This window comes from Apaloderma vittatum, unplaced genomic scaffold (assembly GCF_000703405.1).
Source record: "Apaloderma vittatum isolate BGI_N311 unplaced genomic scaffold, ASM70340v1 scaffold15527, whole genome shotgun sequence".
Lineage (NCBI taxonomy): Eukaryota > Metazoa > Chordata > Aves > Trogoniformes > Trogonidae > Apaloderma > Apaloderma vittatum.
The window spans coordinates 1-22,921 of record NW_009724962.1 but is presented as its reverse complement, the minus strand read 5'-3'; the positions used below and the strand labels follow the sequence as shown (position 1 = coordinate 22,921).

At 38.1% G+C, this 22,921-nt stretch overlaps 1 protein-coding gene across 1 annotated transcript; it reads left to right on the top strand.

The window, feature by feature from the left end:
- Positions 1 to 594: 594 nt before the first annotated feature.
- On the top strand, positions 595 to 22,245 carry FRK (fyn-related Src family tyrosine kinase; the record flags this gene model as incomplete). The annotated part of the gene is made up of 6 exons (XM_009872738.1): positions 595 to 758; positions 1,382 to 1,550; positions 11,776 to 11,934; positions 17,333 to 17,514; positions 19,699 to 19,864; positions 22,031 to 22,245. Coding segments are annotated over 6 exons (1,055 nt in total), but the record flags the coding sequence as incomplete, so codon positions are not given.
- Positions 22,246 to 22,921: the final 676 nt, after the last annotated feature.

Here is a 22,921-nt window from a genome sequence, read left to right as displayed (position 1 = left end):
AAACACATTTCAGTGGAAGGACGGACACCAGCTACTTGAATCAGAGAATTATTGGCCTGATTTTTACATATTCTGAACATGAACCAACTCGGTAAAATCCATGGAAGACGTGAGTGCTTTTCAGAGAATCATGGCAGTATGGAGGGAGTATCTGTTTGCTCTAAAATACTGGCCAGCCCAGCAGCTGCTACTTGGAATGTTAACACTAGTAAATATTAAATATTAAATATTAAAAACTGATTAAATGATTACTGTGAATTAGATGCTCCTGGCTGTTTTTTGTGTACTGAAAGATAGAAAATATGAGCTGGCTCACGGAAGATGTATTTATGTATTTTAGCATGAGTTCTTATGGTGCAAGCAAAAATCTCTGAACCTGAGTGGTCGAAGACCAATAGACTAGATACGTTAAGCTATCCAAACAGTAGGCTTTGGTTTGAAAGAGACTTTTTTATAGTTGTCATCTCTGAAACTAAAATAATTTATTTTAAGATCCTCATAATTCAATTTAGGAGACTTATGATGGTTTGACCATAAGCTATATTGTATCACTGCTATAATTCCTGGAAGATTAATATATTTAAATCTTTTCAGTTTTTGATGGTGTATCTGTGAAGCACTACAGGATCAGAAAGCTGGACGAAGGAGGCTTTTTCCTAAGCAGAAGGAAAATTTTCAGAACTCTGAATGAGTTTGTTGACTATTACAGTAAGAACAGTGATGGCCTCTGTGTGGTGCTTGGAAAGCCATGCCTAAAGGTAAGAGTGGGTGCTACACTGTGCAATGTATTTTTTGTAAGCTAACTCATCAGATATTGGTCAGACGGTGTTAACACCGTATCTGCCTCTAACAATTCAGAATGTTGCCAATCTCCTTATTTTCAGGAAGTTCCGGGTGGTACTACAGTTTCCTTCTTGAAGCTGACATGTTAATAATGAAATACTATGCTATTTTGAACAAATCATTGTGTGGCTGGAGGAGGAAATATGCCAGATCATGATTTATGAAGACCTTTTAATAAATGTATGTGGAGATGAAATCTCCAACTTCATAACTCTAGCTGTCCATAAGTAATTGCTGAGTGAAAACCACAAGGTTCAGGCAAGCAATACTTCACAAAAAGCTTGCTAGAGGGATGGTTTCTAATTTTTACTTTTAATGGCAAGGTATTTTCTTTAGAGTATTTCATATTTCTAACAAAATGTACCTGGGACGTAGGCTGTATTTTATGTTCTAGGCTCACTTTATCATGTGCGTACTCTAAGGAAACATTATTTATATCATTTGCAACATTACATTCATGGTTAACAACGACTTGTATGTGCTATTGAAAAAAATATTAGAAGTCTCAGTTACTGTATTATTTATTTTCTTTTACCAGATACAAATTCCAACTACTTTTGATTTGTCGTATAAAACTGTTGATCAGTGGGAGATAGACCGTCATTCTCTGAAACTGTTGAAAAAATTAGGATCTGGTCAGTTTGGTGAGGTGTGGGAAGGACTGTGGAATAATACCACCCCTGTGGCAATCAAAACATTAAAACCAGGTATGTGAATTATTCTTAAATGCTAAAAATGTGAAATGTTAACAAGGCTCCCCCTTTATTTCTCAAATGTTTACTCAGGAGACAGCCTGTCCTTCTATTCAACTATTCATAAAATCCAGGCACTTAAACATGAAGGTTGGTAAAACTCGCAGTCCAGATATTGTTTGGCATTATGAATTACAATTTTATACAGTTTTCTGTTCCTGTATGAGCTGAACTTATTCAACATCTCTGTTACATAAAAAGGCAACCCCAGCAAGGCCATCTCTTTTGTTCAATGTCTCTTGTATGGAATTGAATAACTACACTTCATCTGCAGGTAAAGTAATTCACTGACTACTGGTTTGTCAGCCGTAGAATTTCTTCTAGTGGTTAGATGCTATATTATAATGATTCCTTTGGTCATATAAAATATGTACTATTTTAAGCTTGTATTTAAGAAGTTCTTTAATACTTTAATACTGATTGAACAAAATTTCTCAAAATTTTTGATACACAACATTAATACCCAATATTTGCACATAAGCTTTTTACTAATACAGATTTTAACATTTTTTTTAATTATTTTTCATTAACTTCAAGTAATTTGTGCATTTTAAATTGACAAAATATCTGCCAGCAGATGGCAAGAACCACATAGATAAGAAAGGTTGCCTGGGTGATAAATATGTTTTTTAAAAAGAGGTAACAGTATAATTAGTTGTGGTTAATTGAAAAAGCTTGTGTTGAGCATTAATGATCATGTTTCAGGAAGCAGAACAGATTCATATCTTTGATTCAGAATAACAACAAGATGTCTGAACCCAGTCTGAATGGTCTCCTGAACACAAAGGAGTTAAAGCATGTGTTTTAGGGCTATCTTGTATCAGAATATCACTTGTGTTTTGGGACTTGCAAATTGAAAGCCAGTCCACAACTTTTCTTTTCTGTGCTTAACTGAAATTAGAAAAATTGCTAAGCCTAAATGCTTTCTGTAATTCATGTAAAGATCGCAGACCTTTTCCAGTGAACTGATGCATCTCCCTAGTGACACAGTAAACACAGAAACTGTCTTGAGGTCACTTTGTCCATTTCCCTTTCCTTAGACAGTATCCACTAAGCCTATACCTTTTGTGGCAGGGATCCACACGACTATTTTTATTGACTTCTGAAACCACAAGTCTGAAATCAGTCTTTTTCTTCTTGTATTTGACCTTAATCTTTCATTCTGCAGTACAAACCCATTACCTCTGGTGTTACACACCATGACTAAAGAACACGTATTATTTCCTTCCTCTTTATGTCAGTGTTATATATACTAGAAAACTATCAAGTTCCTCTTTGGCCTGATCTTCTTTAGGTTAAATAGCTCAGCCAAATCCTTCATGTTGCTGAGGTGGTTTAGATGTTCCATTGTTTTCAGAAGATCTTTAGGTTGTTTTGAGTTGGTAACCATATTTTTTCCAGGTATGATGTTAAAAGGAAGAACAAGTCTAGATGTGTAAAGGGAGGGATTTTCTGTTTAAACAGTACAGGATGATGCTTGCCTTTCTTCTCCATAAGATCTAATTTGTCCATCTGAATTTATTTTCCTTTAACAACTTAATGAAACACCTGGACAAATATTTTTTATTGCAGAAGACTGTAGGGTCTTTACGAAAGTATGAAATCTCTTAAATGATATTTGAAGAAGGAAATGAATGAAGCTGAAATGAAGAGAAATACTAAGTTATCCTAAACTCTCGTGATATTAAGTTTTCTTTTAGAAATTGTCTTTTTCTTTGCTTTTTAAGAAACTATGTGCCAATTAGCACTGTATGGAAAGACATGTTTCTCATCAAGCCAAATAATTAGTTTTTGAAAAAATTACAATGCGTACATTTCTACTATTTTCTTCAGAAGGAAAATGGAGCTGACATTTATCTGGTATTGCATATGGAAAAATGAGAAACTGTCTTAATCATGTTTCATCTCTTAATAACTCATTTTAAATCTCTAATTCAGCTTTTTCTTCTCTATAATGGGGACAGTACATATTATCAGTACATATTATCAGAAGTAAGCTTCTATTTTAGTAATGGATTGAATCAGACTGACAAGACTACCCAGAAATATGTGAAACACTAGTGGCAAGTTCCAGCTGTAATTTGCCTTGGTTTTATTTTTTATTTTTATTTTTTAATATATTTTTATTTATTTTTATTTTTTATGCTGATCAGTTGAATGACTGCTACTAATACTCTACTTGAAGAAAAGAAAGAGTTAAGTTACTTTTATATCTGAAACAGATTTTAATGTGATTAAGGCCAAACTGATCTGTGGAGATCTGTTTATTCAATTCAGTATCCTTTCAATATCTTGCTGATAAAGTACACAGAGAACAGGACACTTCTAGAAAAATATGAGCAGGAAAAGAAGATTATTCTCAATTTCTAGTCTGTTACCTAAAAATTAAATGTTACACTGGAATAAATATAATATTCACTGCAAACTCATTATTATGTACAGACTAGCACAATATAGTGGAAGGAAGCCCTTCAACTGTGATACTTTTTGTAGTATCATAGCTCGTCTGAAAAGGACTTGATTAATCAATACTTTTTCCATCTTAGGTTTTTTTTCACTCTAGTCTGACTCCTGGTAAGGTCAACAGTAGCAGTCTTATTGATTTCACGGTGGGTTATATTGAATTAGGGCAGGCACAAGCCCCACCTGGATGTGATGCTTGGGTAGCAAAGAGTCTGTGATCTAATACCGTGATAAGGAAGTCACATATTGTACTTAATGATGCTCAGAATGAAGACTTTGATTCTCAAAGCCATCTTGATAAAATATATAGGTAATACTGAATCTCTTATCACTGTACTCTGTGAACCACCTTGTTCTACAAAAACAGTTCAGACAGTCTCATATGAAAGCATTTAACTTTGTAGTATACTTCTCTAGGGAATTAACTTCTTCTACACAATGTTTTTCACCATTCAAAGTGCCTTACTGCAATCAGTTAACACACTTGTTTTCCATAGCTTGTTCTCATCATTACTCATGAGGAATAACATTTCAATAAGTAAGAAAAACCCTAATACTCCCACTCTAATGTGAGTAATAAGTGATTAGCTTGGTACTAATAGAATTACAGCAAAGGCTACATCTGGTAATTTCATAAGTCATCATAATATAAAGATGATAAGCGAATGGAAAGCATAGTAGTTCATGAGTAATCAAGCTATACGTCGTGTTATATGCTGATGATTGAAGCTTCCAGTATTAGCATAGGTAATATTCGAGCTTCACTTGTAAGACACAGTAAAATGATCCTCTCCTGTTGCTTGTCTCAAAGATCTAAATCAGTTGTCTTTTATACTGGGCTAGGAGGGGGCGTATTCTAAGTCAAAGTGTTTTTGCTAAGCTGCTTTACAGTGTCATAAGAACAGCAAAGGACTGTGATAAACTGAGAGTGATCTGGCCAATATAAGGGATTGAGATAAAAAGAGTTCTCTTAAAATGGATTTACCACAGAGAAATTGTGACTTGGAGCCATGCTCTCATTAGCAAGCTGCAGCAGGTTAATCAAGTAAGGTAATCACATAGAAAACAATATAGAAGAGAATAATGCAATCAGTACATCTTAGATTTATAGGCCTGAAGGCCAGAAGGGACTTCTGCTAGTTTGAGTTTCTCTGCTGAGTGTTATTTTGTGGTGTGTATCTGTCCTACATCACGTATTGCCTGAGTACTCTACTGTTATAGGCCACTACTTTGCACCACTCTGCTGAGATAGAGTATTTATATTTAATCAAAACACAGTTTGTTCTTGACTAGGCAGTAACTAGAAGTCTTCTAGTTCTGAGATGGAGGCACAGAGAGAAATTGTCTGTTCTATCTCTGGCAGTTTGTATCCATGGCATATCACTATACCTATAAGAACATGGGCCTAATTTCACATCTGGGTTTACCTGGTGTCTTCTCTCTAACTCTTTTACATCTTCTCATAATAAAATAAAGGCCTTCTCATATGCATTATTTTTTCTTGTCATTCTGGAGGTACATACAGAGCAAGTCAAGCCGATTTTCAGTTGTCTTTAGAAAGGCTAAAACCAGTTCCTTTTTATATGGTACTTTCCTCATGCCTCAAGTAGTTTTTTTCTGGATTTATGCTGATTTCTAGCTATTGTGGCTAAAAGGCTTAAAATGATTGTGTAGATGACCTTCTAGCCTGTGGACAAAATTAAACTCCCAGAATTCTGGTGAGATGGTGGAGATGGATTTTTCCCAGAGCCATTTCTCACTTGATGCAAACATGTGATTCCTGAGTTGTGAGTAATTAGAGTATTCAGAAATTCTGTTTCCATTCCAGTTTGGAGCAAGAGCCAATTTTTCAGATATTGCACACAAACTGGAAATGTCACAAGTGTTTCTTTCAGAAACATTGATGTGTAGCATGTTAGATACATTTTTCCTGGTTTTAGGCATTTAACACATTTTCAGGTTTTTAATAATTAGTGGGAAGAAATAAACACTTACATGTCAGATAAATCATACTATAGATCAGAAATGTACATTATAATAAGGGAATATATATATACACTATTAAAGCATGTTTCTTTCCGTTAACTGTAATGTCTGGACAACTAACTCACATCTAGGTGCCTGAATAATTGCCTACAGTTGTAGGAGGTAAATTCAGCTACCAGCAGTGTTCTGTAATTCCACAAATTTACAGCAGTAACAAAACTAAGGAAAATATCAAGCTGCTGGAGCCTATGAGATCTTTAGCTGGTCAGCCTGGGAGCCCTTTGACCAAGAACTGCAGAAGGATTGGGGTTCCTAAGGAGACCACAGGAAATATCCGTCTTGTGATGAAACTAGTGGGGTGTAACCCCCTGCATTTATGATCACGGAGTATCTAGTTTAATCAGCTTCAGAGTTTGGAGTTTGCAGTCCACTGACAACTGGGCTCCACGCACAGCTGTTATGGACCATAAGGGAGATTTTACAGGAAAAAGAGGTGTTTTCAGATTTAATGAACAATCCTTTTTCAATGAATTCCTTTTTCTACTAGCAGTTTGTTGTCTGGTCTCTAAACAGAATGTTCAATGCTTCACTATTGAAGACATCAGGAGATGAAATCAGCTTTTGTTCCCTGACTCTTTGGAGACCTTTTTCAGAGCCACTGGTGGATTATGAAGACCTTCATAATGTCAGGATGATTTGTCTGTGTTATTTCTCTTTGTGCAAGATTTCTATTAATCTTGCAGAAAGAATCACAAGACTCTTAATTAAACTAGAGTATTTTGGTGTGGTGCATTGACCCTGGCTAGATGCCAAGTGCTCTCCAAAGCCATGCTGTAACACCTCTCATCATCTGGGCAGGGGAGAGAAAATATAACAAAAGGCTCATGGGTCAAGATAAGGACAGGGAGAGATCACTCACCAATTACGGTCATTGGCAAAACGGACTTGACTTGGGGAAATTAGCATAACTTATTACCAATCAAATCGAGTAGGATAACAAGAAATAAAAAGTAAATCTTGAAAACACCTTCCTCCCACCCATCTTTTCTCTCCAGGCTACACTTCACTCCTGATTTCTGTATCTCCTCCCTCACAGCAGCACAGCGGGACACGGAATGAGGCTTGTGGTCAGTTCATCATACTTTGTCTCTGCCACTTCTTCCTTCTCAGGGAGAGGACCATCATTTCACTCTTCACTCTCCAATATTGTTCAGTCCATGTTTTTCCTGTGAACTCTCTGTATCCTTATTGCAATCTGTTGATCACTGTGACTATAAACAAAAAGCAGTAGTTATGTTATGTCTTCTTTCAGGTAATTCTCTTACTTGTTTGCTTGTGTTTGTTTTGATTAATCAATACTTTTTCCATCTTTGGAGACCTCTGTGACATTATACCAGCCCAGAACATAGTGATGGATGTGTGAATTAAAAGCAAAACACAAGAATATCTTTGCCTTAAGGAACATCTCTGACTTGAGTTCTTGACCCACAGTCATCAAAGAGGTGTAGGGATCAGCAGATAGGAAAATGGTCTGTAAGCCTGCAATTCTTTTTTCTGTTCTTGGCTCTGCACAGCACCATCTTGCCATAGGCCCCTGAATATGTAATTTTACAGTTCTATTTCCTCACTGGGATATTGTTTGTTTTTCTATTTAAGTGGAAGGCATTGCAAGAGGGATTTGCACTTTGTCCTATGCACAGTGTGATGGATTCTCTAGAACCTATTGTCTGGGCTATCTTGCTTCTCCAACTGTCAGCATGTAAAGCAGACATCTATCATCACCAATTAATTGTATCTGAAAAAGTTCCTAATGCCTGTTCAAGTTGACAGATGCATTTGTCATTATAATATTGTAAAGTATCTCTAAAGCTTCTCTCTTTGCATGTAAGCTGCCCAAGCATGATTTTTCTTTCAGGAGGCTTTATCAAAACAGTCTCTGGGTTGGTACTGTCAGCAGAAGTCTTAATAAATATTTTCAGTTCTTCCATATGTCATGTCTTTAGTGCAAATGCAGTCTAAAAAGCTTTGCACTCAGGAAAGTCACCGAATTTCTCTGAATAAAGAAATTATTTTATTCCTTTTAGTTCAATACGTAACCTTACGCTAACTTGTAAATTCACATCTGTGTATGAAAGCTGCTTGAGGATTGTCAGATACCTATCTCATTCTCTTGTTAATGTGAATAGTTTAAGTCTCTTGTGTTACCAAAAACTTGGTCTTTTTAATGTTATATATTTATTATGTATAAACGTATTCAGAACATCACAGTATAAGCTCAATGTACTCTGTACATAGGTCCATTTTGTATAAACTTGTGGAGAAGACAAGGTTGCTCTGAAGTACAAGACTACTTTGAAATCATTTGGGAAGGTTTACTGAAAATTGCAAACAAAGGATGACTGCTGGGGCTTATCAAATGTTTAAGGGCCAGTTTCCTTTAGGCCAGTGGAAGCTGACCTTTAACTTGTTTCCAAATTCTCGTGTTTATCTTATAATGTGAAGCTTCCTCAATTATAGAACAAAGTATTTTCAGAAAGAAAGTAATCAGAACTGATATGCCTGCTTTAAGTAGGCTTAAATTAGAGGTCATTTCTGGGAAAGCAGCACATCATAGAAGGTATCAAAGAAACGTTCCAACATTTTGTTCTCGAGAAGGAATTTGACATTTACAAAAACATTTTTTAGTCAATACCAAATGATGAAAATCATATTTTCTTCAGGTACTGATCTATTTGCAAACTGGTGTCTTAGACAAGGGAAACTTGTTTCAGCAAAGGCTTCTGTTAACTAGGTGCTTTTTGGTCAAGTGGTTTCTGCTTATGGTAATCTACTCTTCATACTGTGTTTACCACATACAGTTGAAAATATACACTTAATTAAAAACATACGTAATTCAGATACAAACTAAAAACCCTAGTAATTTGAAACTCCATGTGCAGTATATTTTATAGATTTAATTTATATGAACTTCCTCAGAGAAATGTATTGTAACTTCTTTGCCACTGTAATGACAGGCTTTATCTAACTAATTTGTAAAAAAGCATGTTTGCATGGTTTTAGAGACAGTTTTTACTTTGCTTATCTAGTTGCTAAAGCCTAATCTTAAACAAAACGTTGATAAAGACAGTTTATTTTTTTTCAGTTAGCATCCAATCCCCTTATTAACTATAATGTAAAAACTGCAGTGCTCTAGGGGGTTTAGGGCACTATCTGCTACTTGTGCTATCTAAAAATACAAATTAAGTAAAACTGAAGGTTACATATGCTCTTTAAAATATACTTGTTGATCTTGGTTGCTGGTTTATTATTATTATTATTATTATTATTATTTACTTTTACAATGTAAAGATGGATTTGTTTCACTTCAGCTAACAGAATACTTCCCTTCTGATCAATTTATGTGAAGCTGTCATATGTGGAAAACATGTTACTCGGTTTCAGTTTCTTTGAAGAAGTTTATAGCATGATTAAACTGAAAGATTCCTTGTAGGCAAATTTTGATGTTGGAGTGAATCAGACTGTCATTTTCAGTGGTGTGAAGAAATCCTGTATAATGATCCATAGAGGGTAGGTGATTTGGTGGACCCCAGGTTACCAGATATTTCATCCTTTCTAGGATCAGGTTGTCAAATTTTGGCACTGATACTAAATCCTAGTCATGCTTATGCATTTAGCTTTGAAGGCAGAATACTTCCCACCATGCAGCTTCTCTGTAGACATTAGAATGATTTCCACAGCAAATGCATATTTCTTAAAAAGCATGAGCAAATTGAACATAATATTAAATCAGTATGAAAGTGAGTGTAAACCCTATAAAGAAAACCCTAGGCTTTTTTTTTTTTTTAAACAAAACAAGACACACAAAAAATTAGAACTAGTGGAAAGTTCAAATAAAGCTGTAAAGATTGTGCTGCTCTAAATAGGAAAAGGACATAGTGTTGGCATTACAGATATTTTATTTTTCTCCACCTGACTGTCATAATCACTGCTTTATCCAGACCAAGTATTAGGCATTTACTTTTCATGCAGGTCCCCACTTTCCTCTGACAGTGACAAAAGGAAATGGCTATAGCCTGTACCTGTTGAGATATATTATTGGCTGCTATCCATTTATTGATGGCATGGAAATCCATTAACTTTCACCATCCGTCTTAATGGTGTCCTATAAAGTATTGTTAAATTAGACCCCATGGGATTGCCAAGGAAAGTATGAAGACACTGGAGAGAGGAGCACCTGTCCCTTGCAATAATCTTTGCACTCACAAGTGGCAATGTCAGGGGGCTCTTTTTTCATAAAGTCTATGTTAGAAGCATTTCTGAGTCATTCCTCTTGCACTGATGCAAGGACAGGAAATCACACGTCATTGCTATGCTTTGGGAAATAGTTTGGAACACTTTTCAGGAGGTGACATTGAAGGTAGGTGTTGGATGAAGGTGGCCCAGGTTGATTTGCTAGTTTGTTCTGTAGAACAGATTTTCTGGTGGAGTTTTATTCCTGAGCCATTTAGCATCCTCCCAGCATTTTGCTTCATTTGAACATCTGTATTGGGAACAGAGCCAAACTCCCAAATGAACCTTGTCAGTTACCTAATGTTAAAAAGCATGTAATAAAGATTCTACTTTTGCAGCCTTGGCTTCTCAAATGACTCAGTCTGCTTACACTAAGAAAAGAGTTTGTTTTAAATATGGCATAGAACAGGCTAGACTTGGGTAGATTTTTTCTGCCCAACCTTCACTGTAATCTTTATTAGTGAAACTGTTTTGATTTGAAAGGAAGGAAACATTTGGGTAGTTGGATTACTTCACAGTTGTTTGTACAAGTATTGTGAAGTAGATGTTATTTACCATCTTCCTCAAACATCTGAGAATATGTGATCACTACTGGACCATTGATAATGCTTTGCTTCTTTATTTGTGCATGTTTTTTCTAATCAATCCCCTATTCAGGACTTTTGTACTCTAATATTAAATCTGTCACTGACTTTTATCCCCTTGTGCCAGTTCTGTATTTTTTCCTTCAACATAGTTTATTCATTGGCTTACTGTATATATGAAGAGAACTAGAGATATTAAGACTTTAACTAGAGATATGTAACTCTTTAAAAGTTGGGATCATGAGCTGCATTTAAGGTAGTGTTAAATTGCTGTTACATCTGTGCATACATTGGTATTTCTAATAAGGTTGCTGTTATGTGAACATTATAAATCGTTATTTGTGTTTATACGTATAAAATGCACACACCTACTCATATGCTGAAGTGATTTCAATACTTTCAGGCTTTGATTGTTTCTTTGAATTTGATTCTTGTTACAGCACTATTTTTCTCTCAGAAATTTTATGTCCATTACCTAGGCACTCTTATCTCAGTTTCTAGTCATTTTGTTAACCAGTTGTAAAATAATTGTTTGCTAAAATTATATAAGTTAACATTCTAGCCTCACTTTTTTGTGTGTGTTTGGGAGACGCCTGAGGACAGTTAATTTTAGCCTTTATATTTCTGGTGGCTGGAACACATGTTCTCTGTCCCTAAGTAACTGTCATGTTTCACTCATTAACTGTTTTTTTTTCTCTCAGAAAACAGCCTGTTTTCTGAGAGAACTGTGAAGATCTGAGGTGCTAATGTGCTTTGAAAGACAGAAAACAATAGCAGTTACTCCCTTAAGACTGCCAGGCTGGTAGAAAGGCCTTTAATAACCTCAGCTTATGTTTTGTTATATGCTGTTGTTTCAGGTTCAATGGATCCAAAGGACTTTTTGAGGGAAGCACAAATAATGAAGAACTTGAGACACCCAAAGCTTATACAGCTTTATGCTGTCTGTACTTTGGAGGACCCAATTTATATTATTACTGAGCTGATGAGATACGGAAGTCTTCTAGAATACCTTCAAAGTAAGCAAATGACTATAAACTCATTTCAACAGGTGCCACAGCTGTCATTTTGGGTAAACACACAAACATAAAAGATAGAAGTACTACACCCTGGTTTAATATATAAATCTATGTTATTTGTTGTGTGAGGGGATGAGGAAAGAGGAAAGAAAGAGGTCTGTGAATTTTTGACATGCTGAAGTATTTGAGAAGTAGGAGAGAATCACATTCACAGTTTGATTCTTGCCTTGCAATGACCCACATGTTTCCACCCAGTTCTATGAGTAGATGGAAACATACACTGACAGAATAAAAATATAAGCATCCAGAAGGGTAGGTCATCATATTTGACATGAAATAGAGGCACTTCCACAAAATGTACTTAACAGCTTTGAAATCTATTACTAGGCAGGGATAGCCTTTCACTGTGAATTTGTCCCTTGCCTATCACATCAGAGCTTTTATCTCAGCAGCACTTCAAAGTGCTCTTTTGAAGGCAAATAATAATTAAAAATAAAGTTGTACAGTCTGGAACAGACTAGCATAATGATTATACTGTAAGTTCAACCCTGCTATTGAGAAGTGCTTGATTCTAGTGTTGTTGCCCATTTTCAGTTTAGCAGATGTCTCTCAGACACTAAATGTCTCTAATGCTGTAATAATCCTTTGAAATCAAAATGTTTGCTGTGATTGTCTTGCTAATTTTTTTCGGTCTCCAGCCCATAAGGCAAAGCTCTGTGCAATATCACAGATAGTATTTACCGTGAAACATGCCTTCTCCCATTTTCTCTGTGGAACTGTTTCTTATGTAAGGCTGAGTCCAGGGGCAATTACAGTTGAAGAAGAAGACTGCCCCACTAGGAATTGCCCAGAGAGAGGCTGCAATGAGCTTGGGCTAGATCATCTACAGTTTTGTAGTCATTTAGTGGCTAGATGCAGCAAGGAACAAATTTCCTTTAAATTCACCTCTTCGGTGCCTTTGTGTGCAGATTGCTGCTTATCTGATTGAAAGAACCTGGCACATGAGGGGATGATTGCTGTGCATGAAAACATTTATTGCACTGGAGAAATAGCTCTGGGTGACTCACAGCTATTGCAGAGGTAAAAATTGGCCTGTTTGTGCACAGAGTACAACATGTCCAGGACACATCAGTGCTGCAGCCTGTGTTTGGACTGGTTGCCAGCACGTTTACGGCAGCTGCCCTTGCCGTGGGCAGCGCATGTGTGTGATGTGATCTTTGCCTGAGCTCTCATTCCTGCAGCCTTGCATCACAGAGGCTGTGCAAAGTCAGATGTTTTCCTTGCAGCGGTCAAGATAACCGTAAAAATGGCCAAATGAAACCCAGCCTAGTGGTATCTCTCCTTGTCTGATGGCCTGTGCACAGCAGGTTAAACAGAACTAAGAGGTGGAGACAGATCCAGGTGCTTTGATAGGTATTTGTCAGTGACAGTAGTAAGGAGAGAGATTTGAAGTTTGTGTAAAGCCCTGTGACTGTAAGTAAGCTCTATCAGCTGTCTGTCAGTGCACAGCTCCTGATAAGCTGTCTTGAGACTCAACTACCACAGGAACCAGGAAAAGATTTCCAGAAGGCTACTGTCTCTGTGTGCACTATGGGTAAATATAGCAAACTGGAACACAGGAGAAGTCCAGAGATCATACTTTATTTAAGTTCCCCCTCCTAGAAGAGCACAATATGTTTTTCCATCTTTAAAATCCCCTAATATTTCATGCATAGTGACTATTGCTTTCCACTATAACGACAGCTACTTAATAATGATGGGTATATGAATTCCCTGTGCACACTGTGACTGTACTTCAGGATGCTTCTTGATGAACATTGCTATGCAGAGTTATTGAGCTGCCACCAGTATGAGAAAAATGCAACTGAAAACTTTCATTTGTTATTGAATGTGAATGAAATTGTCATAAAAGTATGAGTGTTTTTATCATTTCTGATAGACCTAGGGTTTGTTCTGGCAGAGAGATAGTCTTGAAGTTTGGTGAATTATTACAGAGGCAATGCTCTCATGCTCTCGACTGGAGAAAGTGCTGTTTTATTTTTTTTAATTGTCAGGCATCTGTCAATGAGAATATTTTCACGTCTTTCCTATATGAGACATTGTGATTGATTGCTTAGAACAGAGTGCAGACCCTAAGCCAACTTTAATATTTTCTCTAATAAACTTTTCATATAAGGGGAACAGTTTTGTCAAAAAATATCAGTAAAAAGGGACACATTTTCTTTATAGGATAAAGACTAAGCCATAGGACTAGTAGTGCCTGGGTTTGAGTGTGGAACTTATATTACCTTTGTTTTTTAGTTGTAGTCTTTTTTCCTTTAAAACAAACTAAAGCACATGTGTACCCATATGAATACAGCTGTAAACTCTTATGACCTGTTCTAGACCAGCCAAATGAAAGCTGGCTCAGATCTGGAAACCTCCGTAGTTGTACTTACACAGTGCTCTGCTTAAACTTGCGTGATTTGGCTGGCCCGACCTGGGATTTTGGAGGTATACTCAGAAATCTTCATGAGACAGCTTTACATGATTTCCACTTCAGATCCCAGAGACCCATGCTTTCATCCTCTCTCTGCGCAGAGTTCACAGCTTCTGGTCAGCTACGGCTCCTCCTTACATCTTTCCCTTCTTTAGCAACAGAACAGCAGCAGTGAAGAACCAGCATGCAGAAATAAACCCTCCAATAGTCACAGAATCACAGAATCATAGAATCATAGCATTGGGCTGGAAGGGACCTTTAAAGATTATTTAGTCCAATCCTCCTGCAGCAAGCAGGGACATCTTTAACTACATGACATTGCTCAGAGCCCCATCAAGCCTGACCTTGAATGCCTGCAGGGATGTAGCCTCCACTACCTGTTTGGGCAACTTGTTCCAGTATTTCTCCACCCTCATAGTGAAGAATTTCTTCCTGATATCTAATCTAAATCTACCCTGCTCTAGTTTAAAACCATCACCCTGCATCTTGTCACTACACGCCCTTGTAAACAGTTCCTCCCCAGCTTTCCTGTAGCTCCCCTCTAGGTACAGGAAGGCAGCTATAAGGTCTCCCTGGAGTCTTCTCTTCTGCGGGCTGAACAGCCCCAACTCTCTCAGCCTGTCCCCATAGCAAGGGTGCTCCAGCACTTCTTAAAGAAGTACTCCAGCAGCTAAGGCAATGGTGACGTCTCCCCCTCCCTCAGCCTACATGCTAAAGGCAGTAGGTCAGCCTCGTCTGGGATTCCAAGTAAGCCCCAATAGAGGAAATAGTCTTTCAGCTGCAACTCCACCATTAGATGCGGATGTCATCTTTTGATGTGGTGCACATGTGCATTCTGCAAAGGATAAGACAGGGAGGGTTTGACAGCTTAGACTCCTTTTCTGCACTGAAACACCTCATTTAATACGATGTTTATTTCTCATCCTTTTTGACATTGTGACATTGGCGTGCTCTGCCTCTTGGACAAAGCTTGTGTCAGGCCAGCCTGGAGCATTAGCAGAGCAATGAAAAACCTGTGCTCAAGTCTATCCTCATCCTTTTCTGCTTTCACCAGAAGGTAGTTCACAGCCTGTGCAGGTGAAGGAGCAGTGTGAAAGGGAACATGGAGAGAGGGATTTTAAACTGCCACATAAGCTAGTTTTCAAAGTCCAGGTACTCATGCAAGGTACTTGTACACATGTAGTTATTTTTTGATAAATTATAACACAAGTGTCATTTGTGGATTTATGTCTTTTTCCAACAAGCTGAAATAATAAATACTGATGTCTGCCAGTTATCAGAACTGCAGCACTTCAGAGTTTTTTATTGTTCTGTAACCTGATGATGGATTTTCTTGATAGTTAAGCCATAGAATTTCACATAGTCTGATTTTTCTCCCTCTCTCTTTTAAAGGTCAAGGCAGCTATTAAACATATATGTGGAAGAGGAAAAGACTTTCTGGGTCAACAATAGAAGTAAATAATCTTAGTGCTGGATTACCATGACAATGAGTTTACCCTCAAAAAGGAAGTGGGACCATACACATACAGGGCAAATCTAATCATTTAAAATTATTATTTTTTTTACCTATTCATCTCAGAACACTCAGATGAGCAGGAAAGTCAAGGCTTGGAGATTGCAGAACAGATTAGTAAACAATGGAATTTCACACTCTTCATAAGGGGTGATTGCAAGGTTAGGTCAGATAAATGCCTGAACTGGGGGAGGCTATACAAAGCAATGCTAAGACACACTTTCACTATGAATTAATTCAAAATAAACAATAGAAATCTGCCAATTACAAGTGTTTTATTTCTTTAGCACAGATTCAGTAAGGAAAAGCCACCATCTTAATGAGAAAGAAGAACTGCCAATAAACCTATCAGCAAACACTCAGCTTTTTGATATTGTTAAGATTCTGAAACAGGAAGTTAAAATTCTTTTGTATATTAGAGGCTACAGGGTAGTCACTCGTGCCTAGGGTTTAGGTAATAGTAATGCTTGTATGTAACACTGATTTGGCTTACCTGATTATCTTGGGGTGTAAATTCTTTGTTATGAGGTCAGCTGTCTCCTAAATGCCACAAAAGCTTTGAATTTTTATTCTAATATGTTGAATCCGAATGACCTTTTTTGGGGTACCTGTCTTAAAGTTTTTGGCTGAAGATTTTCATTGTCTAAGGGGCTTTCCTTCATTTGTGGAGGAAAGTTGCTCTGCTCAAATTTATTCTGCTACTTCAGTTGAACAGATGATCTTTGATTGCCAGACCCCTATTTCTGGGACTCGCTGATCTTACAGTGGTGAAAGTGGCATGCATATTGCTTCAGAAAGTTCAACTAGAGAAGTAGGCAGCTTGAAAGCAGCTCAAGGAGTCCTACTGTTGAGTAGCAGCAACAGAGATAACAGCGTGAAGCAGTCAAGTGGACTGGAAAGTGAAAATGAGAGTTACACTTGACAGCAGATGGTATATTTCCTAGTGAGCATCGCTGAAGAACAGGGAACAAGGATAATTTTGTGCTTTAACATGTTTAGCCATCTTTGGCTAGACCCAGTGAGTACTGAAGTTAACTTTTACACATAGTTTGGAACTGGTTATGCACCTGTCAGAAAGGCAAACATCTGAATTACTATCAGTAGATAAAAGCCTTTTTCTTTGGACTGTGTCAGCAGCTCCTTCCAGGCCTAGATCAGCTGCTGCATTTAGTGTCTACTCTTTCAGAGAAGATAGGTCAGGCGTTGTTATTCAGTTATGATGAAACTAGCTGCATGACTTCAAGTAGCGTCTTTCACTAACATCTGTCATTTGGCCAAGCTCTTACTTTATTGTATCGCATGGTTTTGTTGATCCATGTTGACTATTTGAGCTGGTCAGCTGTTATATTATTGATCTCTTAATACTGTAAATATAATGTTATCTTTTTGATCTTCTTTTCAAACAGAAGATGCAGGCTCCCAAGTCTTCCTGCCACATCAAGTAGACATGGCTGCTCAGGTGGCTTCTGGGATGGCTTACCTTGAATCTCAGAACTATATCCATCGGGATCTGGCAGCCAGGAATGTTCTTGTTGGTGAACATAGTGTTTACAAAGTGGCAGACTTTGGACTTGCAAGAGTTTTTAAGGTGGGTTGTGAGAGATTGAATTGACTCTACTTTAAGTCCGTGGAACAAGGAGGAATTGCTCAGCTAAAGGGCGAACTGTAGCCTCTGAAATGCTGGGTGCAGGTAAAAGGCATGCCTGGGTAGAGAAGGACCCCTAATATATTCACTTGTATCCTCCACCTGCATTATCCCATGCAAGGTGAAAAGCTGGCCCGTGCCTTTGTCACTCTGGAGATGGCATCGTGGTGTCTGCTTCCCACTCAGCCACCAAGGAAGGAGCCCAGCAAGCAATACCCTTTGCTGCACAACCTTTATCCACAACACTAGTGTCTGCCACAGGGAAGAAGATCATATACATGATGGCACAATTATATTCCTGAACCTGTAAGGGAAGGCATGTCCAAATGTATTGACAGCCATTCACTCCTTGTTCCCCACTGCCTCATGATGCTTGGGAGTGCAGGTAGTAATCATAAAAGGACCTACTCTTCTCCATGGTTAAACGACCGAGTTCATAAAGTGAGCTCTCAGAGCTTTAAATCTGATGCAGTTTCAGGTTTCAGGTTCTTTGCCATCGCACTGCTTTTTTTTTTTTTTTTTTTTTTTGTCTAGCCCTTGAGGACATGGAATGCCAAGTAACACTGAACCAAGATCGCCCTAGGAAAGAGCTGTTGTTTAGAAATGAGATTTCCTACCTCTGACAATGTTTTGATCAGAGGTGGAAGGATTTGATTTGCCATATTTTATGGATTTCAATATGTAATCCATGATTTCTGAGATCTTATTATTGTTTTTATCGATTTATGTTCTGGCACTGAGAAGGAAAAAGAGAAAAAAGCCCTCTGCTTCTCATTTTTTTTTTTTTTCCATTCAAGCAGTAGAAATTGAAGTTCATTTCAGAGTTGGATTTATTACATACTGAAGTAGAGAATAATACCTTGACAATGGCATCAAGGGACTTTGAAAGTGCTTTTTGCCTAATTTTGATTCTTCTAGTTATGCACAAGTTCAGATTTCACAATTTTTAATGTGAAAAAAATATATTTTTAAATGAAGAATGCTTACAGGGGATATTTCTCCTCTGTCCTCACTAGAAAGGGTAATAATTTACAACTGTTGACATTACTTGTTAAAACTGAACTTTACTAAAATACCCTGTCATGGAGTTTTCTTGGCAGACTTCCTTAGGAATATTCTGCCTCCTAAGGCAAAGCATTAACATGGTCACATGCAAAGATCCCAAAGGAGGAGGTGTGAGAAATGAAATCTGTATCCATTAATTAACATAATGAAATAATTTCTTGTTTCAGGAAATTAATATTGTGGTCAAGATGCCAACTGTATCAGTATGGAGATACAAAATACCAACAACCAATCTTTTCAAAACTATAGGGCATTACAGCTGGGATATGTGCATTCTGTATTAAAAACAAGCAAACGAACAAAATCTTGTACACATTTGCCTGGATTTGCTTGTGAAAAATATGACCAAGGCTTACACATGACTGATGTACACTAAATTATGTTCAGGAATTAAAGAGAATGAATGTTCACAAAGTTTAGATGTCTGTACTATAAAACTTCAAGGATTCTACAAATCTCTAAGTAAATAATTTTTTCTATGTGTCTTTCATCTTCACTTCACACAAATTAATTAGACCCATTGTAAGCAAATATGTTAATTTTAATCACTTGGAGTTTGTTCTTTGGTCCCTGAAACATGCTTAACTGATTGTTATCAAAGTCAATCGTCCTTCAGCACTGCAATAAATCACAGAAGAAAGGTTCCGAAATTCATTAGCTCTTGCTCTTGCCTTCTCTGTTTACTGAAGACCAGACGTGGAGCCATTTGGTCTCTAGCATCAGCAGGATGCTTACACTGCCACTCCTGACAGACTTTTGAAATCTGCATGCCAGGTCCAGAATTCACAGTAGTAGGTCATAATGAAACACGAGCCACTCCAACGCTGCACACTCGCTTGAAATGATAAATGCTTTAGAAAAGTCTCTGAGGAATTGTGGCATTTCTCAGCTGTGAAATCCAGTTCAACAATAGACTTCAGAAAGTGCGTGCTTTAATACAATGAAAGACAAGTGCTCGGCTAAAAGAGGATAAGATTAAGCACATCCTTAGCTTAGTCAGGTGCTTAAGTGCTTTGCTGGAGCAGATCTGAAATAAGACTTACTTTGTTTTACCCATGACAGGTAGAAAATGAAAATGTATATGAAGCTAGGCCTGAAACAAAACTCCCAGTGAAATGGACAGCCCCGGAGGCAATCCGCTACAACAAATTCAGCGTTAAGTCAGATGTCTGGTCCTTTGGCATACTTCTGTTTGAAATAATCACCTACGGGAAGATGCCTTATGCTGGTAAGTGCTTTTACCTAAAGAATTATGTCCAATGTTTTCTTGCTGTAAAAACGACACACAAAAAAGTTGAATGCCTGTACTACTATCATGTCAAAGGGTTAAAACTGTAAATACAGAAAGATGGCTGTTCAGATGAAGCTCATTTAGCGGGTCAGAACTTCTGGCTCCTCCATGGTCCCTGGAAGCTTTCCAAAGGCTGTGATTAGCAGCCATTCAACCTTCCTCTCACTGAAGTCAACTGGCATTGCACAGGCATCTAATCCCTCCAGCATCAGATCAAAGATGCCAAATTCCTGGGATGTGGAAAAAGTGGAGATTCTTCTGTCCCCCATATCTCCCTTCTTTTTTTATTGTTGTTTATTTTTTAAGGATATGTCATGAAAAAACAGATTATTAAGTGTGAAGTGCTGCACAGGCACTTCAGGAGGTGTCTGAAAATGAATCAGTGTGGTTTTACCCTCTTCCCTCATATTTGACTATTGCAGTGGAAAATCTTTGTAAAGAGAAGGATGACAAGATTTAGGAATCAATTGTCACCAACCTCAAAAGTAGATTTAATGGTATGAGGGCAGCTATTATTCCTAGCACTATGAGAAATAGTCAAGAACTATGGCTCCAATAACACAAGTTATCAGTGAGATGATCGACTGTGACTCATTTTGTGCTGGTGAGGAGAACACAAGGGAAGGACTAAAGCAAAAAAAAAGTTATGCTGCATCTGTATAGGCCTGAGGGATGGTGCATTCACCATAAACTACGTATCACAGGGTCCCAAACTGGTGTTTCCTGTAAAATGAATAATTAATTTTACTTTTTGATTCTCACCCTTACCTCCTGTGGAAACATTCTGAAAAGAAGAAACAAACTAGAGACAAAAATTCTCAACTCTTCCTTATAGAAACTATAGATGTGTGCATATGCACACGCATAAATAAACTATTCAGGTATAAATGATAAACAACACCATGATTCTTGGTATTGTCTGAAAATATGTTCATCATTATCCCTTTGCAAAGGCAGAGTTTACCTGTAACTTTACTGCAGAGAAGGTCCTTTTGGAGTGGCTGTTTGCTTACTTGGTATTACTTTCAGGAGTTTGTCCTCAGTAATCAGTTAGGAGAAGAGTTTATGTTGATCCATGGTGACAGTGGGTAATGTACAGAGGAAACACCATTCAGAGATCTAGGGAAGAGAAGTGAAGATTATGCAACTCAACATTTAATCTGAAGAGTAGAAAATTGAAAGGAAACAGGACAGTAGTTTTAATATATAAAGGTAGAGCAAAGGTAGGGGAACAGTTTCTTCTCCATGACTCATGTTGACAGAGCAGGCAGGATGCCATCGTATAGCTTCACCAAAGGAAACTTAGAGTTGATGTTAGGGAAAACTTTCTAAATGTGAGGAAAATTCATCAGCATGGCAGATTTTCTTGGGAGATTTTGGAGTCACTGAGACTAGAGGGATTTAGGAACAGTTTAAGTGAAACAGATATCAGAAAAATGTCTGCGAACTGGGGTGGCAAAGGACAAACCTCACACCCAGACGAACCAATTTGCTACACCTCTCAGAGCCTGCAGTTGGGGTGAGGGGACTGGGAGGTGCTAGAGGTGGTTCCTAACTGTTTTTGTAGAATCATAGAATCGTTTAGGTTGCAAAAGACCTTTAAGATTATGGAGTCCAACCATTAACGTAGCAATGCCAGGTCCACCAGTAAATCACATACCTAAGCACCACATATACATGTCTTTTAAATACATTCAGGGATGGTGACTCAACTGCTTCCCTGGCATAACTTCAGGCCCTGTTACATGGGAGGAGAGACTGACTCTCACCTCACTACAACCTCCTTTCAGGTAGTTGTAGAGAATGATAAGGTCTCCCCTCAGCCTCCTTTTCTCCAGGTTAAACAACCCCAGTTCCCTCAGTTGCATCTCATAAGACTTGTTCCGGAGACCCTTCACCAGCTTTGTTGAGACTTTTTGGACATGCAATGATTTTGGGACTCCTGTGGCCTGTAGCCCTTAAAGGGACAGCTCTGTCCTCAGCATGTACCTGTACCTTGTGGTGGAGGGTCATCTCATTGCTTCCTGTCAAGTAAGAGACAGGGACATGCGCCATCACTGAAGTAGATGCCGAGTAGCCTGACAAACTCCTTTTGGCTCGTAGGTATGCCCGGACATCAAGTGATCCAGATGCTGGACAAGGGGTACAGACTTCCTCAGCCGGAGACCTGCCCAACACCGCTCTACCAGCTGATGCTACAGTGCTGGTGTGCAGAGGCGGGTGAGCGGCCCACCTTTGAGGCTCTCTGCGAGCAGCTGGAGTGCTACTTTGAGACCGACTCCTCTTCCTACGCCCAAGCCCAGGCCGTGGTTAAATGAACCCTCAACCAAGAGGGGCTGAAGAGACAGATGCTGGCCAACATGGCTGTGCAGTCAGTCCAACCTCAGATATGGAGGTTATTAGGGGGTGCTGAGGAATTCTGGTACATTTTCATCCCTGCTCTGATACACAAAGACACTTGAAATTTTTGCTGCTGGCAGGTGTTTTGCAAGACTAAGCATCAAGAAGATGGAGGGATGGGAGTCTTCTAAAAAATAAAACATCTATTTATTTTTTAAATAACAGATTGCAACAATGAACAAATGAAATGAATGTTGCTCAATAACCATTGTAGCGTTTTGTCATTTCCTTGTTGGAATAATTATTTGCTGTCCCTTAGATTTTTCGTTCATAGAGTCATAAAACAATTTAGGCTGGAAGAGACATTCAAGATCAAGTCCAACCTCTGTCCTAGCCCTTTTAACACCATTAAACCATACCCCTCCAGCACAGCATCTATCTGTCTCTTAAACACCTCCAGGAATGGAGATTCAACCACTTCCCTGGGCAGCCTTGGCTGACAACCCTCTCAGTAAAGAAACTCTTCCCAATATCCAACTTGCACATCCCCTGGTGCAACTTAAGGCCATTTGCCCTTGTCCTATCACTTGCCACTAGGGAGAAAAGACCAACTCGCATCTTGATACAACCTCCTTTCAGGCAGTTGTAGAGAGC